This window comes from Monodon monoceros, unplaced genomic scaffold, assembly GCF_005190385.1.
Source record: "Monodon monoceros isolate NGI ecotype Baffin Bay Population unplaced genomic scaffold, NGI_Narwhal_1 Contig5266_ctg1, whole genome shotgun sequence".
Lineage (NCBI taxonomy): Eukaryota > Metazoa > Chordata > Mammalia > Artiodactyla > Monodontidae > Monodon > Monodon monoceros.
In genome coordinates, this window is record NW_021701101.1 from 1 (window position 1) to 20646 (window position 20646).

Genomic DNA, 20646 nt, shown 5'->3' on the forward strand with positions numbered 1-20646 from the left:
TCTTTAGTTCTTCAAGGTTCTTGTTAAATGTTTCTTGCATTTTGTCTGTTCTATTTCCAAGATTTTGGATCATCTTTACTATCATTATTCTGAATTCTTTTCCAGGTAGACTGCCTATTTCCTCTTCATTTGTTAGGTCTGGTGGGTTTTATCTTGCTCCTTCATCTGCTGTGTGTTTTTCTGTCTTCTCATTTTGCTTATCTTACTGTGTTTGGGGTCTCCTTTTTGCAGGCTGCAGGTTCGTAGTTTCCGTTGTTTTTGGTGTCTGTCTCCAGTGGCTAAGGTTGGTTCAGTGGGTAGTGTAGGCTTCCTGGTGGAGGGGACTAGTGCCTGTGTTCTGGTGGATGCGGCTGGATCTTGTCTTTCTGGTGGGCAGGTCCACGTCTGGTGGTGTGTTTTGGGGTGTCTGTGGCCTTATTATGATTGTAGGCAGCCTCTCTGCTAATGGGTGGGGCTGTGTTCCTGTCTTGCTAGTTGTTTGGCATAGGGTGTCCAGCACTGTAGCTTGCTGGTCGTTGAGTGAAGCTGGGTGCTGGTGTTGAGATGGAGATCTCTGGGAGATTTTTGCTGTTTGATATATGTGGAGCTGGGAGGTCTCTTGTGGACCAGTGTCCTGAAGTTGGCTCTCCCACCTCAGAGGCACAGCACTGACTCCTGGCTGCAGCACCAAGAGCCTTTCATCCACACGGCTCTTCAATTTGCGATGATTCGTTGTCTGTTCATGTATTGCACAGATGCAGAGTACGTCAAGTGGATTGTGGAGATTTAATCTGCTTCTGAGGCTGCTGGGAGAGATTTCCCTTTCTCTTCTTTGTTCGCACAGCTCCTGGGGTTCAGCTTTGAATTTGACCCCGCTTTTGCTTGTAGGTCGACGGAGGGCTTCTGTTCTTTGCTCAGACAGGACGGGGTTAAAGAAGCAGCTGCTTCGGGGACTCTGGCTCACTCAGGCCGGGGGGGGGGGGGGGGGGGGGGGGCAGGGGGGGGGGGGGGGGCCTGCGGCGGCAGAGGCCCACGTGAAGTTGCACCAGCCTGAGGCGCGCCGTGCGTTCTCCCGGGGAAGTTGTCCTTGGATCCCGGGACGCTGGCAGTGGCGGCCTGCACAGGCTCCCCGGAAGGGGGTGTGGATAGTAACCTGTGCTCGCATACAGGCTTCTTGGTGGCGGCAGCAGCAGCCTTAGCGTCTCATGCACGTCTCTGGGGTCTGCGCTTTTAGCCGCGGCTTGCGCCTGTCTCCGGAGCTCCTTTAAGCAGCGTTCTTAATCCCCTTTCCTCGCGCACCAGGAAACAAAGAGGGAAGAAAAAGTCTCTTGCCTCTTCGGCAGGTCCAGACTTTTCCCCGGACTCCCTCCCGGCCAGCTGTGGCGCACTATCCCCCTTCAGGCTGTGTTCACGCCGCCAGTCCTCTCCCTGCGCTCCAACAGAAGCCCAAGCCTCAGCTCCCAGCCCCGCCTGCCCCGGCAGGTGAGCAGACAAGCCTCTCGGGCTGGCGAGTGCCGGTCGGCACCGATCCTCTGTGCGCGAATCTCTCGGCTTTGCCCTCCGCACCCCTGTTGCTGCGCTCTCCTCCGCAGCTCCGAAGCTTCCCCCTCCGCCACCCGCAGTCTCCGCCCGTGAAGGGGCTCCTAGTGTGTGGAAGCCTTTCCTCCTTCACGGCTCCCTCCCACTGGTGCAGGTCCCGTCGCTATCCTTTTGTCTCTGTTTATTCTTTTTTCTTTTGCCCTACCCAGGTACATGGGGAGTTTCTTGCCTTTTGGGAGGTCTGAGGTCTTCTGCCAGCGTTCAGTAGGTGTTCTGTAGGAGTTGTTCCACGTGTAGATGTATTTCTGGTGTATCTGTGGGGAGGAAGGTGATCTCCTCGACTTACTCTTAACGCCATCTTCCCCTCGTCCTGGGGTTTTATCTTGATCACAGTTAACGTTAATCTTAAAAATATGCATCTATAATTTACCATTTTATGAAGTAAATCAAGTTAGAATGGCTAAATTTTAGTAGTTAGTTTTTAACAATTTTATTTGTCTTTCAGAGAAATTTGCATCATTTATACTCTGAAACCTCATAAAGATTTGTGGATTCTGGGCTCTTAAAACATTTAAAAATCTTAACTGTTTTTTCTTCCTAAAATTACCCTATTTATTAAAAAGTACAATCAGGAGAAAAGGCAGTATACTTAGGAAGTAAGAGAGAAAAACAACTGCCTGGCAAAAATTACCTTAGTAAATATAACTTGAAGATAAAAGTACACATAAATGACTTGTTTGTTCTCTTTCTCCTTCCTCCATCTTCTCCCTTCTGCTCTCCCTCGTCCTTCTTCTCTCTTTTTCTTTTCTTCTTAAAAGTTATTTCTCCTGCTATCAGGAAGGGTTAAATAAAGCATTTCCTCAGTTATAAAAAAAGAAAATCCCTTCTTAAAGCTGTCTCTCAAACTTATATTTATCTCATAAGAAATTACTACTGAGCACCTCTAAGACGAGTTAGCCGGTTGCTCGAAAGAGCCACTCTGGAAGCCTGTCATGGGTGGGTGAAGTCTGCATTGATCATGCCTGAACACACGTGATTTCAAAACTTTCTGCTCAGTGTGAGCTCGTTCTGAGCAGAACCTTTACAATGTTATTATTTATTTCCAAGAGAGAACTGAAGTAATAAGATTATTGAATACTCCTTTAATTGGATGTCTCGTCTCAGAGAAGTACAAGTGTTTAAAGAAAATACTTTTAGTAAAATAGCGCTAATATCCATAGTGTTATTTATGTTCTTCAGTCTCCTCCTTCATTTCAATTAACTTTTTTCTGCCTCCCCTATAATTCTGTGGGAAATGTTTGAGATGATTATATAAAAAATTGAGAATTTACTAGATGTTTTATTATAAGAGTTAATAGCTATGAAATAATTTCTATTTTCCTGTGACAGTGTTATAGATTTTTCTCATACTTTACCTCATGTTATCAATAATCTGTAAAACCAACTCTAAAAGTAGATATCAGTGATTGAAATGTAACTGTCCTAAATGGTTTTTTTTTAAAGAGGTACAAGTTTAACTTTGCTTTATAAAAGTACTTAATCCATCAGTAAAATTACAATTCTCATCTATTGTTTAAGTTAATTTATTAAACTACCTAAATGTGAATGCTGTAGGGTGGTTGTCTTCTTCATATTCTTCTTTATTTTTGAATTAAAGTAAAAATGAAAAGTGTAAATGTATAAAATGGTAAAGCTTAATACTAATAATCTATTGCGTGTAACCAGCTGCAGGAGACAGATTTCAAGATTGATTTTAGGCTTAGAGCATAATGAAAATATGAATCAAACTATGAAATTACTTGCAGCATTGATTTATATTACAGATTAAAACAATGGTCTCTTTTGTTTTACCTAAAAGGATTTAAGAATTAAAAGGATTTAAGAATTAAAATATATCACTCACTTTCCAAAAGGATTATTTTTTATAGTGATTGTTTCTAAAACAATGTAATAAAAGTTCCTAGAATGAATTGAAATGAAGTCTAAAATATGGATTAAATTGATCCTTTAATCTTGAGTGAAAGATACATTGAGGTAAAGTAATTAAAAGGAACTAAAATGTTTTCTAGCCTATGCCACCCCCAACTCTTGTGGTAATACAATATTAACTAAGACCATATATTCCATATCTGAATAAAATGAAATAAGAAGTGTGAAGTTTCAGTCGGTACTTGTAGGTTATTTCAGAGCTTTATGGGCTTAGAGCAGAGAAGCCAAGAGAAAGGGAAGAAGGCAACATTTTTTGTTTAAGAGAGTGTATTCATTGACCCTTGGTCCTCGTCATCTCTTCCCTCCATTACCTTCAAACCTGGGCTAATACTCTCTTCAGTTACTCCAGAAGTGACAGCCTGAAGCCTGTGCTCTTTCATCAGTACCAGCAGATTCCAAAAGCCGGTCTTGGAGCAGTGCTGGTCTGTGATAAGTTATTCTGTTCCTTGGCCCCAAAACAGAAAACAAAAAAACAAAGAAAACCCTATATGTATTATGTAGTTTTATATTTAGGCATAAAATCGTCAGTGAAATTATGATACTTTGGAATCCTTATCTTTTTGATAGCATTTATAAAATAATTTGCCTAATTTAGAATTGGTTTTTCCACTTCTAATTTTGTCCATATCCTGAAAACTGGAAGAGGAACAATATAAAAAATGTAGAAAATTAATAAGGTTACATTTTTAAATTCATAGAAATATCCACTCTAAATTGCTTCTGGAAATAGAAAATGTTTGTTTCATTACTATCCTAATTAAACTATATGGGTGTAATTGAGGCTTTCCTTCTCTGTTAGGCAATACGGACTTGATTAATAGAGTCTTGCTGGATGCCGGCTTTACAAATGAACTTGTCCAGAATTACTGGAGTAAGCAGAAAAACATGTAAGTGTTTGTCTTATTAATAAAAGATATATATTCTGTATTTCAGTTTAGCTTCTCTCTGGGAAATTTTTGGAAAATAAGTCTCAAATTTAAAGTTTATTATTTATCTTTAATAACCGTTTCCCAGGAAAACCATTTTGCAGTTGTTGACAACTTGAATTTTCAGTTGTGGGTGTGTGTCAGGACTAACATCTACCATTACTCAGCTTTACGCATGTATATGCTACAGTGTGAATGATCAAATTAAATAGGTGTGCTTGCGTGTGTCTCAGTGTTGGTGGTAAACTAGGGCTTCTAGTGAATGTTCAGTTAGCTTTCTAATAGCCCTGCCCTACAGGCAGTCAAGACAGGGAGAAATCTGACGATGGTTCTCGTTTCCAGTCTCTTCTCCGCCCCATTTCCAATCAACCACCAAGTGCTAAATATTGTTTCTAAAAATGTTTTCCTCTCTGCCTCATACTCAGGGTTCTAATTGTTTTCCATATCTAAGAAATCACAGCAGCTGATGTCTCCGCCTTTAGGGCTTCCAATTCCTCTGCCCACAGGCCCCAGGCTGTTCTCCATGTAACTCATACTTTCCAGAGTCTCACTTTTAAAACGGAGCCCTAACTTCAGGGTGAAGGTGAAGCAGCCTCTCCAGCGTGGATTTCACGATCACTCATGAGCTGACCATTCTTCAGAAGCTTATACTTGCAACTTTTCCTCCTGTTGTTTCTCACCTCACGCCTTATGCTTTTATTACACCAAATACTACCACTCTTCACTAGCTTTCCCTTACATGTACTCTTTTCTTTACATGTGATGTCTTCCTGTCATCTGTGTTAACTCCCATTCCATCTTCAGCATGCAGCTATCTCATTATTTCTTATGAAATGTCTTCCTTAAGCATCCTCCCTTTAACTATTTCTTAGATATTTTAAGAAATATCTAAAAACTATGTTTTATTAAAACATAGTTTACATCTATTGATACATTTACTTCGGCTTCCTTCATCTCAGGAACTCATTCTGTTTCTCTTTGTACCACCAACACCTAAACTAACACCTTACAAAGAATAAGTTGAATGAAATTTCCTTCTTTTGTCTTCTGTTCCAGCAAGGGAGTGAAAGCACGGTTTGTTGTGACTGATGGTGGGATTACCAGAGTTTATCCCAAAGAGTAAGTTCAAATAGCATCTGTAAAAATTACTAGATTACAAAGGACTACTCCAAGGATCTGTACCTTACTGTATAAGGAAGCCATTCTTCAGAGAAACTGATCATTATTAGTAGTTAAATTGGAATTCACCTGAAGTACTTAATTATTAAAATACTCCATTTCTTTCAAAAATGCTATTATAATTCTTCAATGATGTTTTTGCTTGTCATATATATTACAACATTGAAGAGGTTATCAGAGAGATTTCTCTCTTCATAGACATAAGCTAACCTGGTTAAATGAACATAATGGTTATTACATATATGTCAATTGGCAATGTTTGCATAGCACTTCATTTTTTTCACTGTTCTATGGATTTTATCTGTGTTTATCTTCAGAAGAGTCCATAAAGTGGGCTGTGTAGGCTCATTAATATTAATTGACCTATTAACTGACTTGTCTATAATAAGCTGGCTAGTAAATGGCAGAGTAAAACTAGACGTCAGCTTTTTCTGCTCCTTAGTTTAATTCTAAGCAGATCTGTTGCTTAGTAGTGAATGTCATTTACACCATCAATTACCACTAACTTCCTTAGACATACCTGAGATACAGACATATCTGTAAAGTTTAGTGGTGTCCACAAAGGGAAAAGTAAGTTATTGAGTAGATTAAAGAATAAAAATGATGACCCATTTCCTCCTTAGGGCTGGAGAAAATTGGCAAGAAAACCCAGAAACATATGAGGACAGTTTTTATAAAAGAAGTCTTGATAACGATAACTATGTTTTCACTGCTCCGTACTTTAACAGTAAGTATTGCTTTAGAATTCAGCCATCTCAATTCCTTTTTTAAAAATAAATTATTGCTACTACCTGCTTCCCCCCACACAAACAATATATTTTATATTATTTGCTCAGAATAGTCATCATTAAGCATATACCATGTGCACGACATTGGAAGGACAGAAGCATCCATTTAGTTGAGGAAGTAAAATGCATCTACAAGAAATCAGCCACCCAGTAATGTAAAGACAGCATATCTACAGGCATGCATAATACATTGAAACACATATAGATCATCCCTCATTTCACAAACTGCAAATATATTTAAGAATGTTTAATGAATTTTAAAAATGTAATTAATCAGTTTGCTCTTCAATCGGTATTAGTTGCATAACATTTATAAAAATTACTAATAGCCTATATTTTAAAATACTTTACTGGGTTCTTTCCCTAAAACTTTCTAATTTAATCCTTCATCCTTTCTGGGGGTTGGTTCTACCATCACCATTTTCACAAATGGGGAAACTGAAGTTCAGAGAATTTCAGTTTTTCCAGGAATATGTATCTTTTACAGTTTTACAGCAGTTTTGTGAATCTAAGGTCAATCTTTCTGCTTTACTTCAGCAGCCTCCCCAATATTGTAGTAAGTGTCAAAGCAGGGATTTGGTGTGCATCCTTTATTGTGAGAGTGATGCAGCCAAGCTGAGTAATTCTCATTCCAAAGTCACTTCATGCAAACCAATTCCTGGACACTCTAATTAGCCTGCTATAAAATGGAAGGAAAGGGAAGAGGAGACCACTTCTTGATAACATATTTATGCTAGAACATTTAAGTAAAACAGTATCCACCTGTACCTATTAAAAGAAATGTAATATTATTTGATTTATCTAGATAGGTCTATTTTTCCTTTTTTTTTTTTTTTTTTTTTTTTTTTTTAGAAAGTGGACCTGGTGCTTATGAATCAGGCATTATGGTAAGCAAAGCTGTAGAAATATACATCCAAGGAAAACTTCTTAAACCTGCAGGTAAGCACATATATTGTACACATACACACAACCAAAATTAAATGTGACCTACTGTTTATATTATCAACTGGCACTGATTATCAGGAAGGCTATCAGAAAGCTTCAACGAAAATAAAGTCAAATTTGAAAAATAAAATGAAACACAATTAGTTACATATGAGATTGGGGATAAAATAAGAGTTGAGTTTTCAAAGAAGTGTGTATGTTTAAACACTCTTGACATAAATTTAGGGAGTCAGTTTCGTGTTGTATATCAAAATTCTAATTGCTGGATTGATCCAGCAATTCCACTCAGAAGTCTATCCTATAAAGTATTTCAAATATACAAAAGTAGATATGGGCAAGGATGTGAATATTTGTAATAATTTAAACATGAAAAGTTAAGTTTCCATCATTGGGGGAAAAGATAAATTGTGGCATATCTATACTATGTATCTGTTAAAAAGAATTAGGTAGGGATCTATTTTTTAAAAACCTTACAATAAAATATATAGAATAATGAGTCTTTTGGTAAAAGAAATCAAGCAAATGAAAAAGTTCATAAAACTAAGCATCAGTGGGAATTAGAAGTGGGCTGGAATGAACAGATGCAGTAAAAGTTAAAAAAAAAAAAAGTATAATTCAGTATTGTTTGAATTTTAGAAAAAATAGGCCAGATTGAGAAGGTAGATAAACTCCTGTCTGCTCTTGAGGGCAATTTCACCCCCCAGTGGTTGAACTGCATACATTCACTCCATTATTCACTCAGCAACTCATTCACTCCTTCCTTCATTCTCTCAATTGCTCATTTACTCATTCAATCGTATTCTCTCCTTCACTCATTCACGTGCCACCTACTCACCTACCTACTCATCCACTCATTTATCCACACTTCAGCAAGCATTTCTTCTTTTGTGTTTTTTAAATTTTTTTAACATCTTTATCGGAGTATAATGCTTTACAATGATGTGTTAGTTTCTGCTGTATAACAAAGTGAATCAGCTATACATGTACATATATCCCCATGTCTCCTCCCTTTTGCGTCTCCCTCCCACCCTCCTTTTCCCACCCCTCTAGGTGGTCACAAAGCACCAAGCTGATCTCCCTGTGCTATGCGGTGGCTTCCCACTAGCTATTTTACATTTGGTAGTATATATACATCCATGCCGCTCTCTCACTTCGTCCCAGCTTACCCTTCCCCCTCCCCATGTCCTCAAGTCCAGTCTCTACATCTGCATCTTTATTCCTGTCCTGCCCCTAGGTTCTTCAGAACCTTTTTAATTTTTTTTTAGATTCCATATATATGTGTTAGCATATGGTATTTGTTTTTCTCTTTCTGACTTACTTCACTCTGTATGACAGTCTCTAGGTCCATCCACCTCACTCCAAATAACTCAATTTCGTTCCTTTTTATGGCTGAGTAATATTCCATTGTATATATGTGCCACATCTTCTTTATCCATTCATCTGTCTGTGGACACATAGGTTGTTTCCATGTCCTGGCTATTGTAAATAGAGCTGCAGTGAGCATTGTGGTACATGACTCTTTTTGAATTATGGTTTTCTCAGGGTATATGCCCAGTAGTGGGATTGCTGGGTCGTGTGGTAGTTCTATTTTTAGTTTCTTAAGGAACTTCCATACTGTTCTCCATAGTGGCTGTATCAATTTACATTCCCACCAACAGTGCAAGAGGGTTCCCTTTTCTCCACACCCTCTCCAGCATTTATTGTTTCTAGATTTTTTGATGATGGCCATTCTGACCAGTGTGAGGTGATATACCTCATGTCGTTTTGATTTGCATTTCTGTAATGATTAGTGATGTTGAGCACCCTTTCATGTGTTTGTTGGCAATCTGTATTATCTTCTTTGGAGAAATGTCTGTTTAGGTCTTCTGCCCATTTTTGGACTGGGTTGTTTGTTTTTTTTGATACTGAGCTGCATGTGCTGCTTGTATATTTTGGAGATTAATCCTTTGTCAGTTGCTTCGTTTGCAAATATTTTCTCCCATTCTGAGGGTTGTCTTTTCATCTTGTTTATGGTTTCCTTTGCTGTGCAAAAGCTTTTAAGTTTCATTAGGTCCCATTTGTTTATTTTTGTTTTTATTTCCCTTTCTCTAGGAGGTGGGTCAAAAAGGATCTTGCTGTGATTTATGTCATAGGGTGTTCTGCCTATGTTTTCCTCTAAGAGTTTGATAGTGTCTGGCCTTACATTTAGCCCTTTAATCCATTTTGAGTTTATTTTTGTGTATGGTGTTTGTTAGGGAGTGTTCTAATTTCATTCTTTTACATGTAGCTGTCCAGTTTTCCCAGCACCACTTATTGAAGAGACTGTCTTTTCTCCATTGTATATTCTCAGCAAACATTTCTTAAGCACCTACTGCATGCACTGGTCAGGTTAGGGAAGCCTCTTAAAACCCACCACCTTGAATGACCTCATATTTATAAAGCTATTCCTGACACTCCTTTTTTTAAGCCTCCTTTATTAGTTAATTAACCAGGTTATAGTAAATAAATGTGTGTATAAACGAAGTTTATATAACACTTTAAGAGCTATTAGCATTACTTTTTATTGAAAACCCCAAGAAATATATGTCTGTAATAAACATTATAAAATAGCATTAAATTGAATATAAATTAAATTATCATACCCTAGAAATTATATTGTAGCTAATTAAATTTGCCACCTTTTAAATGAATTTGAATCAGCTTTTCAATGTATATCTGCAATTAAACAGATTTGTTTTTTTATCTTAAGAAACTTACATTTGCCTGCTCAGGAATTTTTAAATGTGAGAGGAAAGATAAATGAGAATTATAGCTACATTTTTTAAATGTATGTGTCAATTTTTCTTTACATGATTGTTTCAGTTGTTGGAATTAAAATTGATATAAATTCCTGGATAGAGAATTTCACCAAAACATCAATCAGGGATCCGGTAAGATAACTTTTTAAAAAATTCTTAGGCTACATTTACTGATCTTAGAAAGCAAAGTCTTATACAGTGACAAAATAAATTTTCGATGCTACTACATTGAAGCAGAATTATGAATTACCATTTTTTCAAAGAATTTTTTGTTTAGTCAACTAATAAATAATAGGAAAATATTTCAGTATTATAATTTAAAATGTTAGCTTAAATATTTATTGGCTGATATTTTCTAATTTGTAAAGATAAAGCTATTGACTAGACTATTGTTTAATCTTTTATACTAATTGTTATAAAATTTCTAATTACAATATGGTAATAATTAAAATGATATAATTAAAATCCAACTAGAAAGATAATATGAGGTGATAACTGTATTTCTGTCTTTCAGTGTGCTGGTCCAGTTTGTGACTGTAAAAGAAACAGTGATGTAAGAAAACTCTTTAAAAGGGAATTTTTAAGTACAATTTTTTGTGTTACTCTTCCTAAGACTCTAATGATAAAGAAAGATGCAGGAAGGTTTAGTCAAATGCTAAAAAAATATTGTATGGGATTGTGAACTAATTCATAGATAAGAATTTGAATTATATGCTTTTAATTCCTAACCTTAAACATTAGAAGCATTTTTAAATATTCATTAAAAAGCCATATCAACATAGACTGTATTCGCTTCAGTCTCAATTGTGTTAGATTCTTTTGTACTTTCTGACCAGAGTTTCTAAACTGAAGCATATTTATTGGTTATCAGTGCAATCTTCCCTCATCTTTTGCACTTTATCTGAATTTTTCACACTGTGTTTATAGTGGTGAGAAAGGTTTTTTAACTAAACCTTGGTATTACATAGTTTTACTTGCCTGGATTGGATTTTACATTGTCTTCTGTTACTTCCATTTCTGTTTGAGAAATTGAAAAAGCAAATGTCAACTTGCTTTGTTCCAAGCTGTAAGATGCTGTAAGAATGGTACGAGAGGGCTTCCCTGGTGGCACAGTGGTTGAGAGTCCGCCTACTGATGCAGGGGACACGGGTTCGTGCCCCGGTCTGGGAAGATCCCACATGCCGCGGAGCGGCTGGGCCGGGCCCGTGAGCCACGGCCGCTGAGCCTGCGCTTCGGGAGCCTGTGCTCCGCAACGGGAGAGGCCACAACAGTGAGAGGCCTGCGTACCGCAAAAAAAAAAAAAAAAAAAAAAAAAAAAGAATGGTACTAGATAAATTATTCATATAATGAATAAGAATGACAAATTCCACTATTTTCTTTCAGTCCTCTTATGTATGTCTATATATTTCCAAAGGAAGCAGGGGTTTCATATCATTTTATTCACTCCTAGTCTTGTGAAATCATAAGCCAGTAATTTTAATTATTGTTGTAACATTCATTTTACATATACTATGTATCAGCTGTTTTTAGAGCAAAGGTTTTAGCAAGCTCCTTTCATGTTAGAAAAATAGAGTGCATTACGTCCCCAAATCTGAAAACAATGTTTTTGTGATTTTATACAATAAAAATTATTAAATTGATTCATGCATTTAAACATAATTTAAACTGGATGGGAATACTTTAGGATATATGATTATTTTTCCTCTGTCAGAGGCATTTTTTTTGCCTTGTTTCCTGCTTTTACATCTGAGATTATCCAATCAAATATTTTTAGTATAAAATAGTTAGAAATAACCTCATGCTGCTGCTCTTTATTTTTAAGCGTGTGATGAATATTGCCCCAAATGGATTTTTCTTAATGTCTTTCTTGTCAAAATCTTAAGTATGTGTTTAAAATAATAATTGTACATTATTAAATGTTTTGGTTTATCCAATTTCCTGGTTCATTTAGATGACAGTGGGGTGGTGAAAAGATTACTTCTAATTTGTTCTTATGTTTTCGTTCAGACTGAGTTGACTTTTTTTTTTTTTGGTCTACGTTGGGTCTTCATTGCTGCACGCGGGCTTTCTTTAGTTGCAGCAAGCAGGGGCTACTCTTCATTGTGGTGCAGTGGCTTCTCTTGTTGCGGAACACAGGCTCTACGTGTGCGGGCTTCAGTAGTTGCGGCGTGTGGGCTCAGTAGTTGTGGCTTAGTTGCTCCGCGGCATGTCGGATCTTCCCGGACCAGGGCTCAAACCCGTTTTCCCCTGCATTGGCGGGTGATTCTTAACCACTGCACCACCAGGGAAGTCCCTGAGTTGACTATTTTAACTAGACGGATCGTGGTGGAATTTCAAGCCTTGATGGTTTGACAGCAATCTATATGCATGCCCTTAATTTATTTCATCAGAATCTCCTGAGCATATATGTTCAAGAGAAGATACAGTTATCTAAGTTTTTCTCCTATTTTTATTGTTATAATCATCTATATAATGGAGTAATGATTATGTAACCTAACCTTCCTAAAAAAGTGTATTAACTGTTATTTTTGTTTTGCTAGGTAATGGATTGTGTGATTCTAGATGACGGTGGGTTTCTTTTGATGGCAAATCATGATGATTACACTAACCAGGTATGTACCTAAAGTGGCAAGGAGTAGGGTTTCCAAAGTGTGTTTCCCTGATCAACATTACAAAACCCCTTCACACCACTATAAAAATTGATAATTGAAGTTCTTAATGTAAATATAAAGCATTAAGAAATGCATCCTAAAACTAGTTTTCCTTATATTTGTTAGCTGAGTTTACTTTCTGGTACGGTTACCATTAAAATATAGAGCTAAGGATTTTAACATCATATGAACTTTTTATTTTTGATCTCTCAGAAATTTAGAAAATTTTCACATATTAATCAGTTGATAATGGCAGTCCTAATACATAGCTGGTTTGAAACAGATGAAAATTCTAACCTGAAATTTGGAAATTGGCAAGTTAGGCTCTTTGGTTTACACAGGATTTTAAACAAAGTAGAATTAATTGCCAACTAATTTCATTTCTGAATCTGTATATCTGGCTTCTCTTTAAAAAACAAACAAAAAAGATCTCTCAATACTGGACAGTTTTCCTAAATTACAATATTTATGGGTTGGAATCGGCGAGCTACAGGTTGTCCCTATAGATGGGACTCACTCCAGTTCAGCACAGTCCCTACAAGTTTCTTTTTCTAGTTTCACCATTTCTCTTATTGGATTGTGACTTAAGGCTTAGTAAACTGTCCATTCCTTCCAAATAGCACAGGGAGCCATTCAGAAATGAGAATACCTAATCTCACTGGAGTTCTTTCAGAGTATCATATACTGGTTTATTACTTGCTTTTGTTTTCAAGCTCCTCAATAGTTTTAGTTCTGTTTCTTTGTATCATTTCTTTTGTTTGTACTGGTTCAGGTGTTAATATTTGGCTTACATTTGACACTTTATTATTTTTTTCTGTACCAGATTGGAAGATTTTTTGGAGAGATTGATCCAAGTTTGATGAGACACCTGGTTAATATATCAGTTTATGCTTATAATAAATCTTATGATTATCAGTCAGTGTGTGAGCCTGGAGCTGCACCAAAGCAAGGAGCAGGGCATCGCTCAGCATACGTGGTCAGTAATATGCAACTCACCCTTCCATTCTCTCAGAGGGACACTCAGTGTAGATTAACGTAATACTTTTTTATTCTATTTTATAGCCATCAATAGCAGACATATTACACATTGGCTGGTGGGCCACTGCTGCTGCCTGGTAAGTCAAAATTGTAGTTTTATTGGTATTGAGAGAAAACTGTTGTGAAATAGTAAAGAATGTGATGGAAAGATGGACATGTAGATAATTATTATGGGAACTTGTTTTTTCATTTCCTACAGCACATATTGGTAATATTCATAAGTATTTTTTCTTAATGATCACTGTAAAACCGTTACAGTTATTCAGCTTTTTATATGAATACAGTATTATGCTCAGGCACACTTCAGCCTTTTCAGGGGCTTCTTTTACCTTTGGATCTGTTGAAACTCTTTTCATTTGTAGTTTTTGTTTATATTATACTCAGTCCTTACATTTTAGGCATATTGATCTATAAAAAGTTACTATTTATTGCCTTCATTATGCAAGTTAAATGTCTTCATCCATCAAATTCATGACATGATGACTTATCTTTCTACCTCTTCACTTTTCTTACAAAGGCTGGCATCATTTTAGAAGCATCATGTTCCTGAAATGGATCTAATTCTTTTCACTGGTTCTACCCTTCCTCCCTCCTTCCCCTCTTACCTATATCCTGCCATCTATGAAAAGAAGACATTTAAACCGCTTATTGAGGCACTGTGGAAAGTCTGGAAGATCAAATTTGTCATTGTTTGGGTCTGATCAGTCAAGTAACTAATCCTCCTGTTGTGTCTGGGTCCATTCTCTCCCTCCCTCCCTCCCTCCCTCCCTCTCTCTCTCTCTCTCGTATCATTACCCTACTGTATTGTATAAGTTTTATTCCATGTATATTAATCTATAACGTTCACTTGATGTTGTGGCTTTCCCAGCGAAAATTAAACGATTATGCCATTTTATTAAAATAGCAAAGATGTTAGATTAAAAATCCAATTTATTCTTTAAAAAATTGTGAAAAAGAGTGCTTTCTGTTCTGACAATGACATTTGTATATGAATTTACATAGGTTTTCTGAAGCTCGTAGTCATCGTGAAATACTTGATTGTCTTTATGCTATTTTCTGGCCAGAACCTTCCCCCTCCTCAACCTCCCCCCCAACTTTTGTTTTAACTAAACTCAGTTCCAGATGAGTTTTTACTAATATTTGGCTCAATTGTCATTTATTGTAAAACTGATATATAGGGCATGCCATATGCCCTATATATAATATGTATATTTTATTTCATGAATGCCACATGATGTATTTACAAATATGTTCTATATTGTAAAGTAAATAGTTCGTAAACCCACGGTACAAAGTCATTTTTGTTTAGGGGTTTTTTCCTACCACAGAGCTTTAATAACTAAAATAAGGAGAAAATCTTGAGTGTGAAAACTACGCACCAGAATGATGACATTCTCCCTCTTAGAGTTATCACTTCTCCTGGCTCTGATTTTGTATTAGGTGTCTTGACACATATGTGTCCCTCACTGGGTCCTGAACACATCTGACTTCATGACTTCTTTTACAGAATGGAATTGACAATGTCTTGCATAATTTAAGAAATACTTATATAAAAATGCTCAACTTTCTATTAGCAAACTCTCAACTTTTTCCAAAAAGATGAAAAAGAAAACGTGTTTGTGTACATGCCGAAAATACTCTGGTTTTTGTTATTTTATGAAGGAAAATATCAATACTTTTTCATATTTAAAATTCAGGTCTATTCTACAGCAGTTTCTCTTGAGTTTGACCTTTCCACGACTTCTTGAGGCAGGTATGTAAATGCTCAGATACTGTCATAATAATTAACATTTTCTTTTTGGATGCTCCGAGTTCAAAACTCAGAAAGTGCGTGTGTGTGAGAGAGAGAGAGATCGTCCATTTAACACTTTTGTAGGCTGAAATCTCTTTGTCAGAACTTTCCTACTGCCTTAGAAACATTCCTAGGTCACATTGGCCTCTGTTTTGCAGCTGTATTCAAACTCAAATGTATTCAAATTCATTTATTCTACTGATAGTTATTGGGCATCTTTAAGGGCTGCCACTACGCCACACGGAGTAAACAAGCCAGTTGAGGTGCCTGCCCTCATACATTTGTTTTGCTCTGTGAGAAATGAAAGCTCTGGGAGACCGACTGAAGTGTCCTCTCATGGTGATGGTCTTTATTTTCCCCACAGTTGAGATGGAAGATGACGACTTCACAGCCTCTCTATCAAAGCAGAGCTGCATTACCGAACAAACCCAGTATTTCTTCGATAACGATAGTAAATCATTCAGCGGTGTATTAGACTGTGGAAACTGTTCCAGGTAATTTGTTTCTTCATTTCTGGACTAGTCCTGTTTGACTAAGAAATTGTATTCACTTTTATAATCGTCACAGAAAATAACGGAGGTTGTCTTTTGAGTGCGAGAGATCTGAATAACTGCTTTGAAAATAATCAGAGCTCTTCAGTTTCTCTGAAAGTTTTTAAAATTAATTCTAACTCTGATAAGTTGTAATCCCTTCAACAGTAATAATTACGTGATCAAAAAAATTATACCCACTTTTAGGCAGAGCATAGAGTAACTTGATTGTATTATATTTTGTCTCGAAGAATCCATATTAAAATTTTTCTAATGTCAAGATAGTTTCAGAGATTATTTTCTCTGATAAGATTAGAATTAATTATATTTACTAAACAGGTTAACAAAAATATTCTTGGCTAGTAAGTTTTACTTGTAGTCTTCACTTAAATTTAGAATTGAATGTATCTTTGAGTTGAAACTGAAAGAACTAGGAGAACATATCATTTCCTAAAATCAAGCTTAATGTTAGTCATCACCGCCCATAAAACATCTTGAAAACATTTTGGAAGAGATGGAGAGGTTTAATTTTGTTGTAATGAGAGAGAGAAAGGCAAGATGGGAGATTTTTGAAGTTTTGAAAGGAAAGGGATAATCCATGTCACAGGATCCCTGAGAACGGAGCAGAAAGGCACGGAGTTGGGACACTTTGTTTTCAGTAGCTGAGGACAGCTTGTTCTAGAAGAAATGTTAACAGAGAGAAGAGGAAAGATGAGGAGGTGAGGTAATCTGAGCAGCTGACAGGGATGGAATAGGTAGTTGCTAGGCGATTTGGAAAAGAAGTCTGTAACAGTTAAAAATATATATATTTTCAGGAGGGGGTTAACTGAAACTAGCACAGGTTTTTAATAGACATGGTCAGTATGATTTTATGACTTACTTTATTAAACCTGTATATCCTAGGAGGAGGAAGAGGAAAGGGGCAGAGTAAGGCATGTACTCAGAAAAAAGCATACCGTCTTGTTTCGAGATTAGTATATCAGGACATCACCTTCAGGAAACAGAACTGTGGCATGTTTAATGGGTACATCAGAAAGAGTTTAGAGTCTTTGGGCTTTCATTGACTGATGTTCAGTAACAGCAATATGTACTTTAAAAAATGACTAAGTTAGGGGCTTCCCTGGTGGTGCAGTGGTTGAGAGTCCGCCTGCCGATGTAGGGGACACGGGTTCGTGCCCCGGTCTGGGAAGATCCCACGTGCCGCGGAGCGGCTGGGCCCGTGAGCCATGGCCGCTGAGCCTGCGCGTCCAGAGCCTGTGCTCCACAGCGGGAGAGGCCACAACAGTGAGAGGCCCGCATATCGCAAAAAAAAAAAAAAATACTAAGTTAAACTGTAAAGATCGTTATAAGATATTAAGTTAAATCATGCTTACATTTGCGCTGTGTAACTTTATGCTGTGTCCCACCTTCAATAGGTTAAAAAAAAAATCCCATTCTTTGAAAAATAAATTACTCTTTAATGACAGATCTACATTTTTATTGTGGAAGGTAGAAGCAGCTTAAGATGTGGAAATAAACACTGCATGGAATTCAAAGCCCATAATTCTGTCTATGCCTGTGTTGTCCCAACTCAGTAGTGACCAGCCACAGGTGGCAATTTTAATCATCAATGGCATTAATTAATATTACAGTTCTGTGCCTCAGTCACGCTAGTCACCATTTCAGGTGCTCAATAGCCTCATGTGGCAGTTGTTTACCATGCTGGTTAAAGCGGAAGACGTTGCTGTCTTCACAGAAAGTTGGTTGAACAGCGCTGATCCAGACTTCAGTCTGCCATGACTTGGGGAAATGCTGAGCCCATTTTTGTGCTCCTACTTTCCTTTACTGTAAAATAAGGCAACTTGGGCACATTTTCAGTGATAGATACCACAATTCCCTAAATATGTAAAATGAAACAACTAGATGGTGTTTATTTTGCATTGAGGACTATCATTTAAGAAACAAAGGTCACACTTAAAACATCTGTTGGAATTTTTTTAGTATTCATTTGACAGATAGCATGTCCATGTTAATCAAACATGGTAATCTTTCTCTTCTAAAATCATTCAGTGTTACTGTTCGTGTAGGTGATGCTTTGTTTCAAAGGTCCTATTTTCTTTCATTTTAATGTGTAAAAATCTTTGAAATCTATTTTCTCATGATAATTTTTTCTGATTTTTAAAAATATTTTACAGAATCTTCCACGTAGAAAAACTTATGAACACCAACTTAATATTCATAATGGTTGAGAGCAAAGGGACTTGTCCCTGTGACACGCGATTGCTCATACAAGCAGAACAGACTTGTATCCTTTGACATTGGAGAGGTTTGGAATGGAAACCCATCTTAAAGCTGTGCATTTTTAACCTCGTCACGTTGTTCGTGCCCAGAAAGAGAGAACTACCACAGAGTGCTGAGATCACCTCACAGAGGCAGAGTGGACCCTCCACACAAAATTTCATTTGGATGTCAAGACTGATGATGCTATACCTGCACCAAGAGGATGTGAAAGGCTTCCTACTGGTACCGTGAGTCTTTGTGGATAGAGCAGTGCAGGTTCCCAAGTAGCCCTGAAAATGGCTGGCTAGAGAGAGCAGGGAGAAGTCCTGGCTCGGGGTTTTATGGTGGTTGGGGACCATGCTGGGCTTTTGCCAGTGCTGCCTGGGGCTTGTTGGCCCAAACTTCCAGGCAGTGCCAAAGGAGGGGACACTCAGTCTTTCCTGTCAGCTCGCCCAGGTGTGGGACAGAAGGGAAAAGGGATTGTTGTGGCTTGAAAGCTGTCAACAGCCAGTAATCAAAAATGGAGTTGAATGTGGTCTATACCTACAATGGAATATTATTCAGCCTTAAAAAAAGAAGGTAAATCCTGTTGTATGCCAGAACTGCCATGGCAGTAATGCTAAAAAGACTTCGGGTAGTAAATATGCTAAAAGACAGTGAAATGACGATTGAAGCATTGCAGGCAGAGGTTCGGTAGACTGCCTGTAGTTTTTGCTGTTTCTGGAAAAAAAAATAGTCCTCACCTATGTTTGGAACTGATGTTTATTACTAGGAATTAGTTTCTATTTCTGTCTTGCTAAATAGGAGGCACCCAGGCCCTCCCTTATGGTCTTACGTGTATGACCCTGTCTTATATGCTACGTCATTTGCACATTTCATCCACTTGTATTGTACAAATATTTACTGAGTACTTCCTCTGTGCCAGCGACCATGCTGTGTAAAGCGTTGATCTCTTCACACAGGCCCTAGGCAGGAGAAAATTTGTGGCAGCTCAGTACTTTAAATCCCATAGTACTTGAACTGGTTGTGTGGGGCCAGAATAATGGCATCGGTTTCTCTGGCTTGCTTTGAGAAATAAGCGTGTTGCATTGTATTTTTTTAATTGTGTAAAAAATAAAAAGTAACTTCATATTCCTTAACAAGTTTCTTTAGCTGATGGTCCAGATCCTTGTGATATGGTGAAGCAACCCAGATACCGAAAAGGACCTGATGTCTGCTTTGATAACAATGCCTTGGTAAGTAAGACCAAACATTTGCTGTATTAAAATATATAACTCAATGGTCACAATAATTTAAGGAGACAAATTGTAGTTTTAACTCCAGTGTAATGTCTTAACCATAACCATAGTGTTTCTCATTAACATGACATACTTGCTGGTATATAGATTTTTTATTTCAGTATTTTTCATGGTTAGCATAAGCTTAACAGTTGCCTCTTCTGTCCTTTCCACAGAAATTGTACTTTCAAACACAATGCCGACCAATTTACTAATAATCCAAGATCACAAATCTGATGATTTTAAAACTTTCTAATGACCAGTAACTGACAGTAAACATTACAAATGGTATATGAGTTGCCCACCTTCATTTATATTCCAATCCTGAAGATATAAGTTATTTTTATTATAACATTTTCTGTGTTTAGTCTTCATTCGGTGTATTTAAAAACCTGTTAAATCACTATCATCCCCTTAGTTTGTAATTGTACTTTACATGGTTTCTAATTCTGCCACCTGTTAGGTTTGTATTATTTCTCTTAATTGTATTACTTTTTATATTGTTTGAAACCTGGCCAGGTCAATAACACAGGGTTAAGTTGGTATAATTTTACAAAGCATATTTAATGTATGTTATTTAAGATGACTACTACTTTTCCTATAGGTCAGCTGTCCTTCTCTCATAAACACTATTTGGACTTCCTGTGTATAGAAGCAGCTTTATGCTTTTTCAAATTATTTTAATTTTTAAGAAGCTTTACTCTCAAGCATAAAGCCCATATAAAAATTTCTCACCACTTATAAAAAACTAAAATTTTAAAAATAATATTTCTCAGTTCTCCAATCTGTCATGTCTCTTTGCATAAAGTGGCTTGCAAACATAAAGCGTTATCATCTGGCGAACTGTTTATTCTAAAAACATGTCAGATCATTTATCGATTAATGTGCATTTCTAGAGGTGGTTGTTTATTTAGAACAGATTTGCCTAACATGTACTTATTTACTCAAATACACATAGCCACATTTGTTCCAAAAAA

The 20646-nt window shown here is 37.1% G+C and overlaps 1 protein-coding gene across 1 annotated transcript; it reads left to right on the top strand.

Annotated features, from left to right (window-relative positions):
• Positions 1 to 4312: 4312 nt before the first annotated feature.
• Positions 4313 to 19750, top strand: LOC114890124 (voltage-dependent calcium channel subunit alpha-2/delta-1-like). The gene is made up of 13 exons (XM_029213583.1): positions 4313 to 4394; positions 5490 to 5552; positions 6236 to 6339; positions 7253 to 7339; positions 10187 to 10254; positions 10637 to 10675; positions 12663 to 12734; positions 13597 to 13749; positions 13836 to 13888; positions 15509 to 15564; positions 15968 to 16097; positions 18308 to 18417; positions 19545 to 19750. The coding sequence occupies exons 4-13, from the start codon at positions 7285 to 7287 to the stop codon at positions 19655 to 19657; spliced, it is 849 nt and encodes a 282-aa protein (XP_029069416.1). The 5' UTR covers positions 4313 to 4394; positions 5490 to 5552; positions 6236 to 6339; positions 7253 to 7284; the 3' UTR covers positions 19658 to 19750.
• Positions 19751 to 20646: the final 896 nt, after the last annotated feature.

Excerpts from the sequence above, each read along its gene's own strand:
- LOC114890124 (XM_029213583.1), top strand. The coding sequence starts at position 7,285 with ATGGTAAGCAAAGCTGTAGAAATATACATCCAAGGAAAACTTCTTAAA. Across the intron at positions 10,255-10,636 it reads AAACATCAATCAGGGATCCG|TGTGCTGGTCCAGTTTGTGA; the intron begins GTAAGATAACTT and ends TCTGTCTTTCAG. Across the intron at positions 18,418-19,544 it reads CATACAAGCAGAACAGACTT|CTGATGGTCCAGATCCTTGT; the intron begins GTATCCTTTGAC and ends AAGTTTCTTTAG.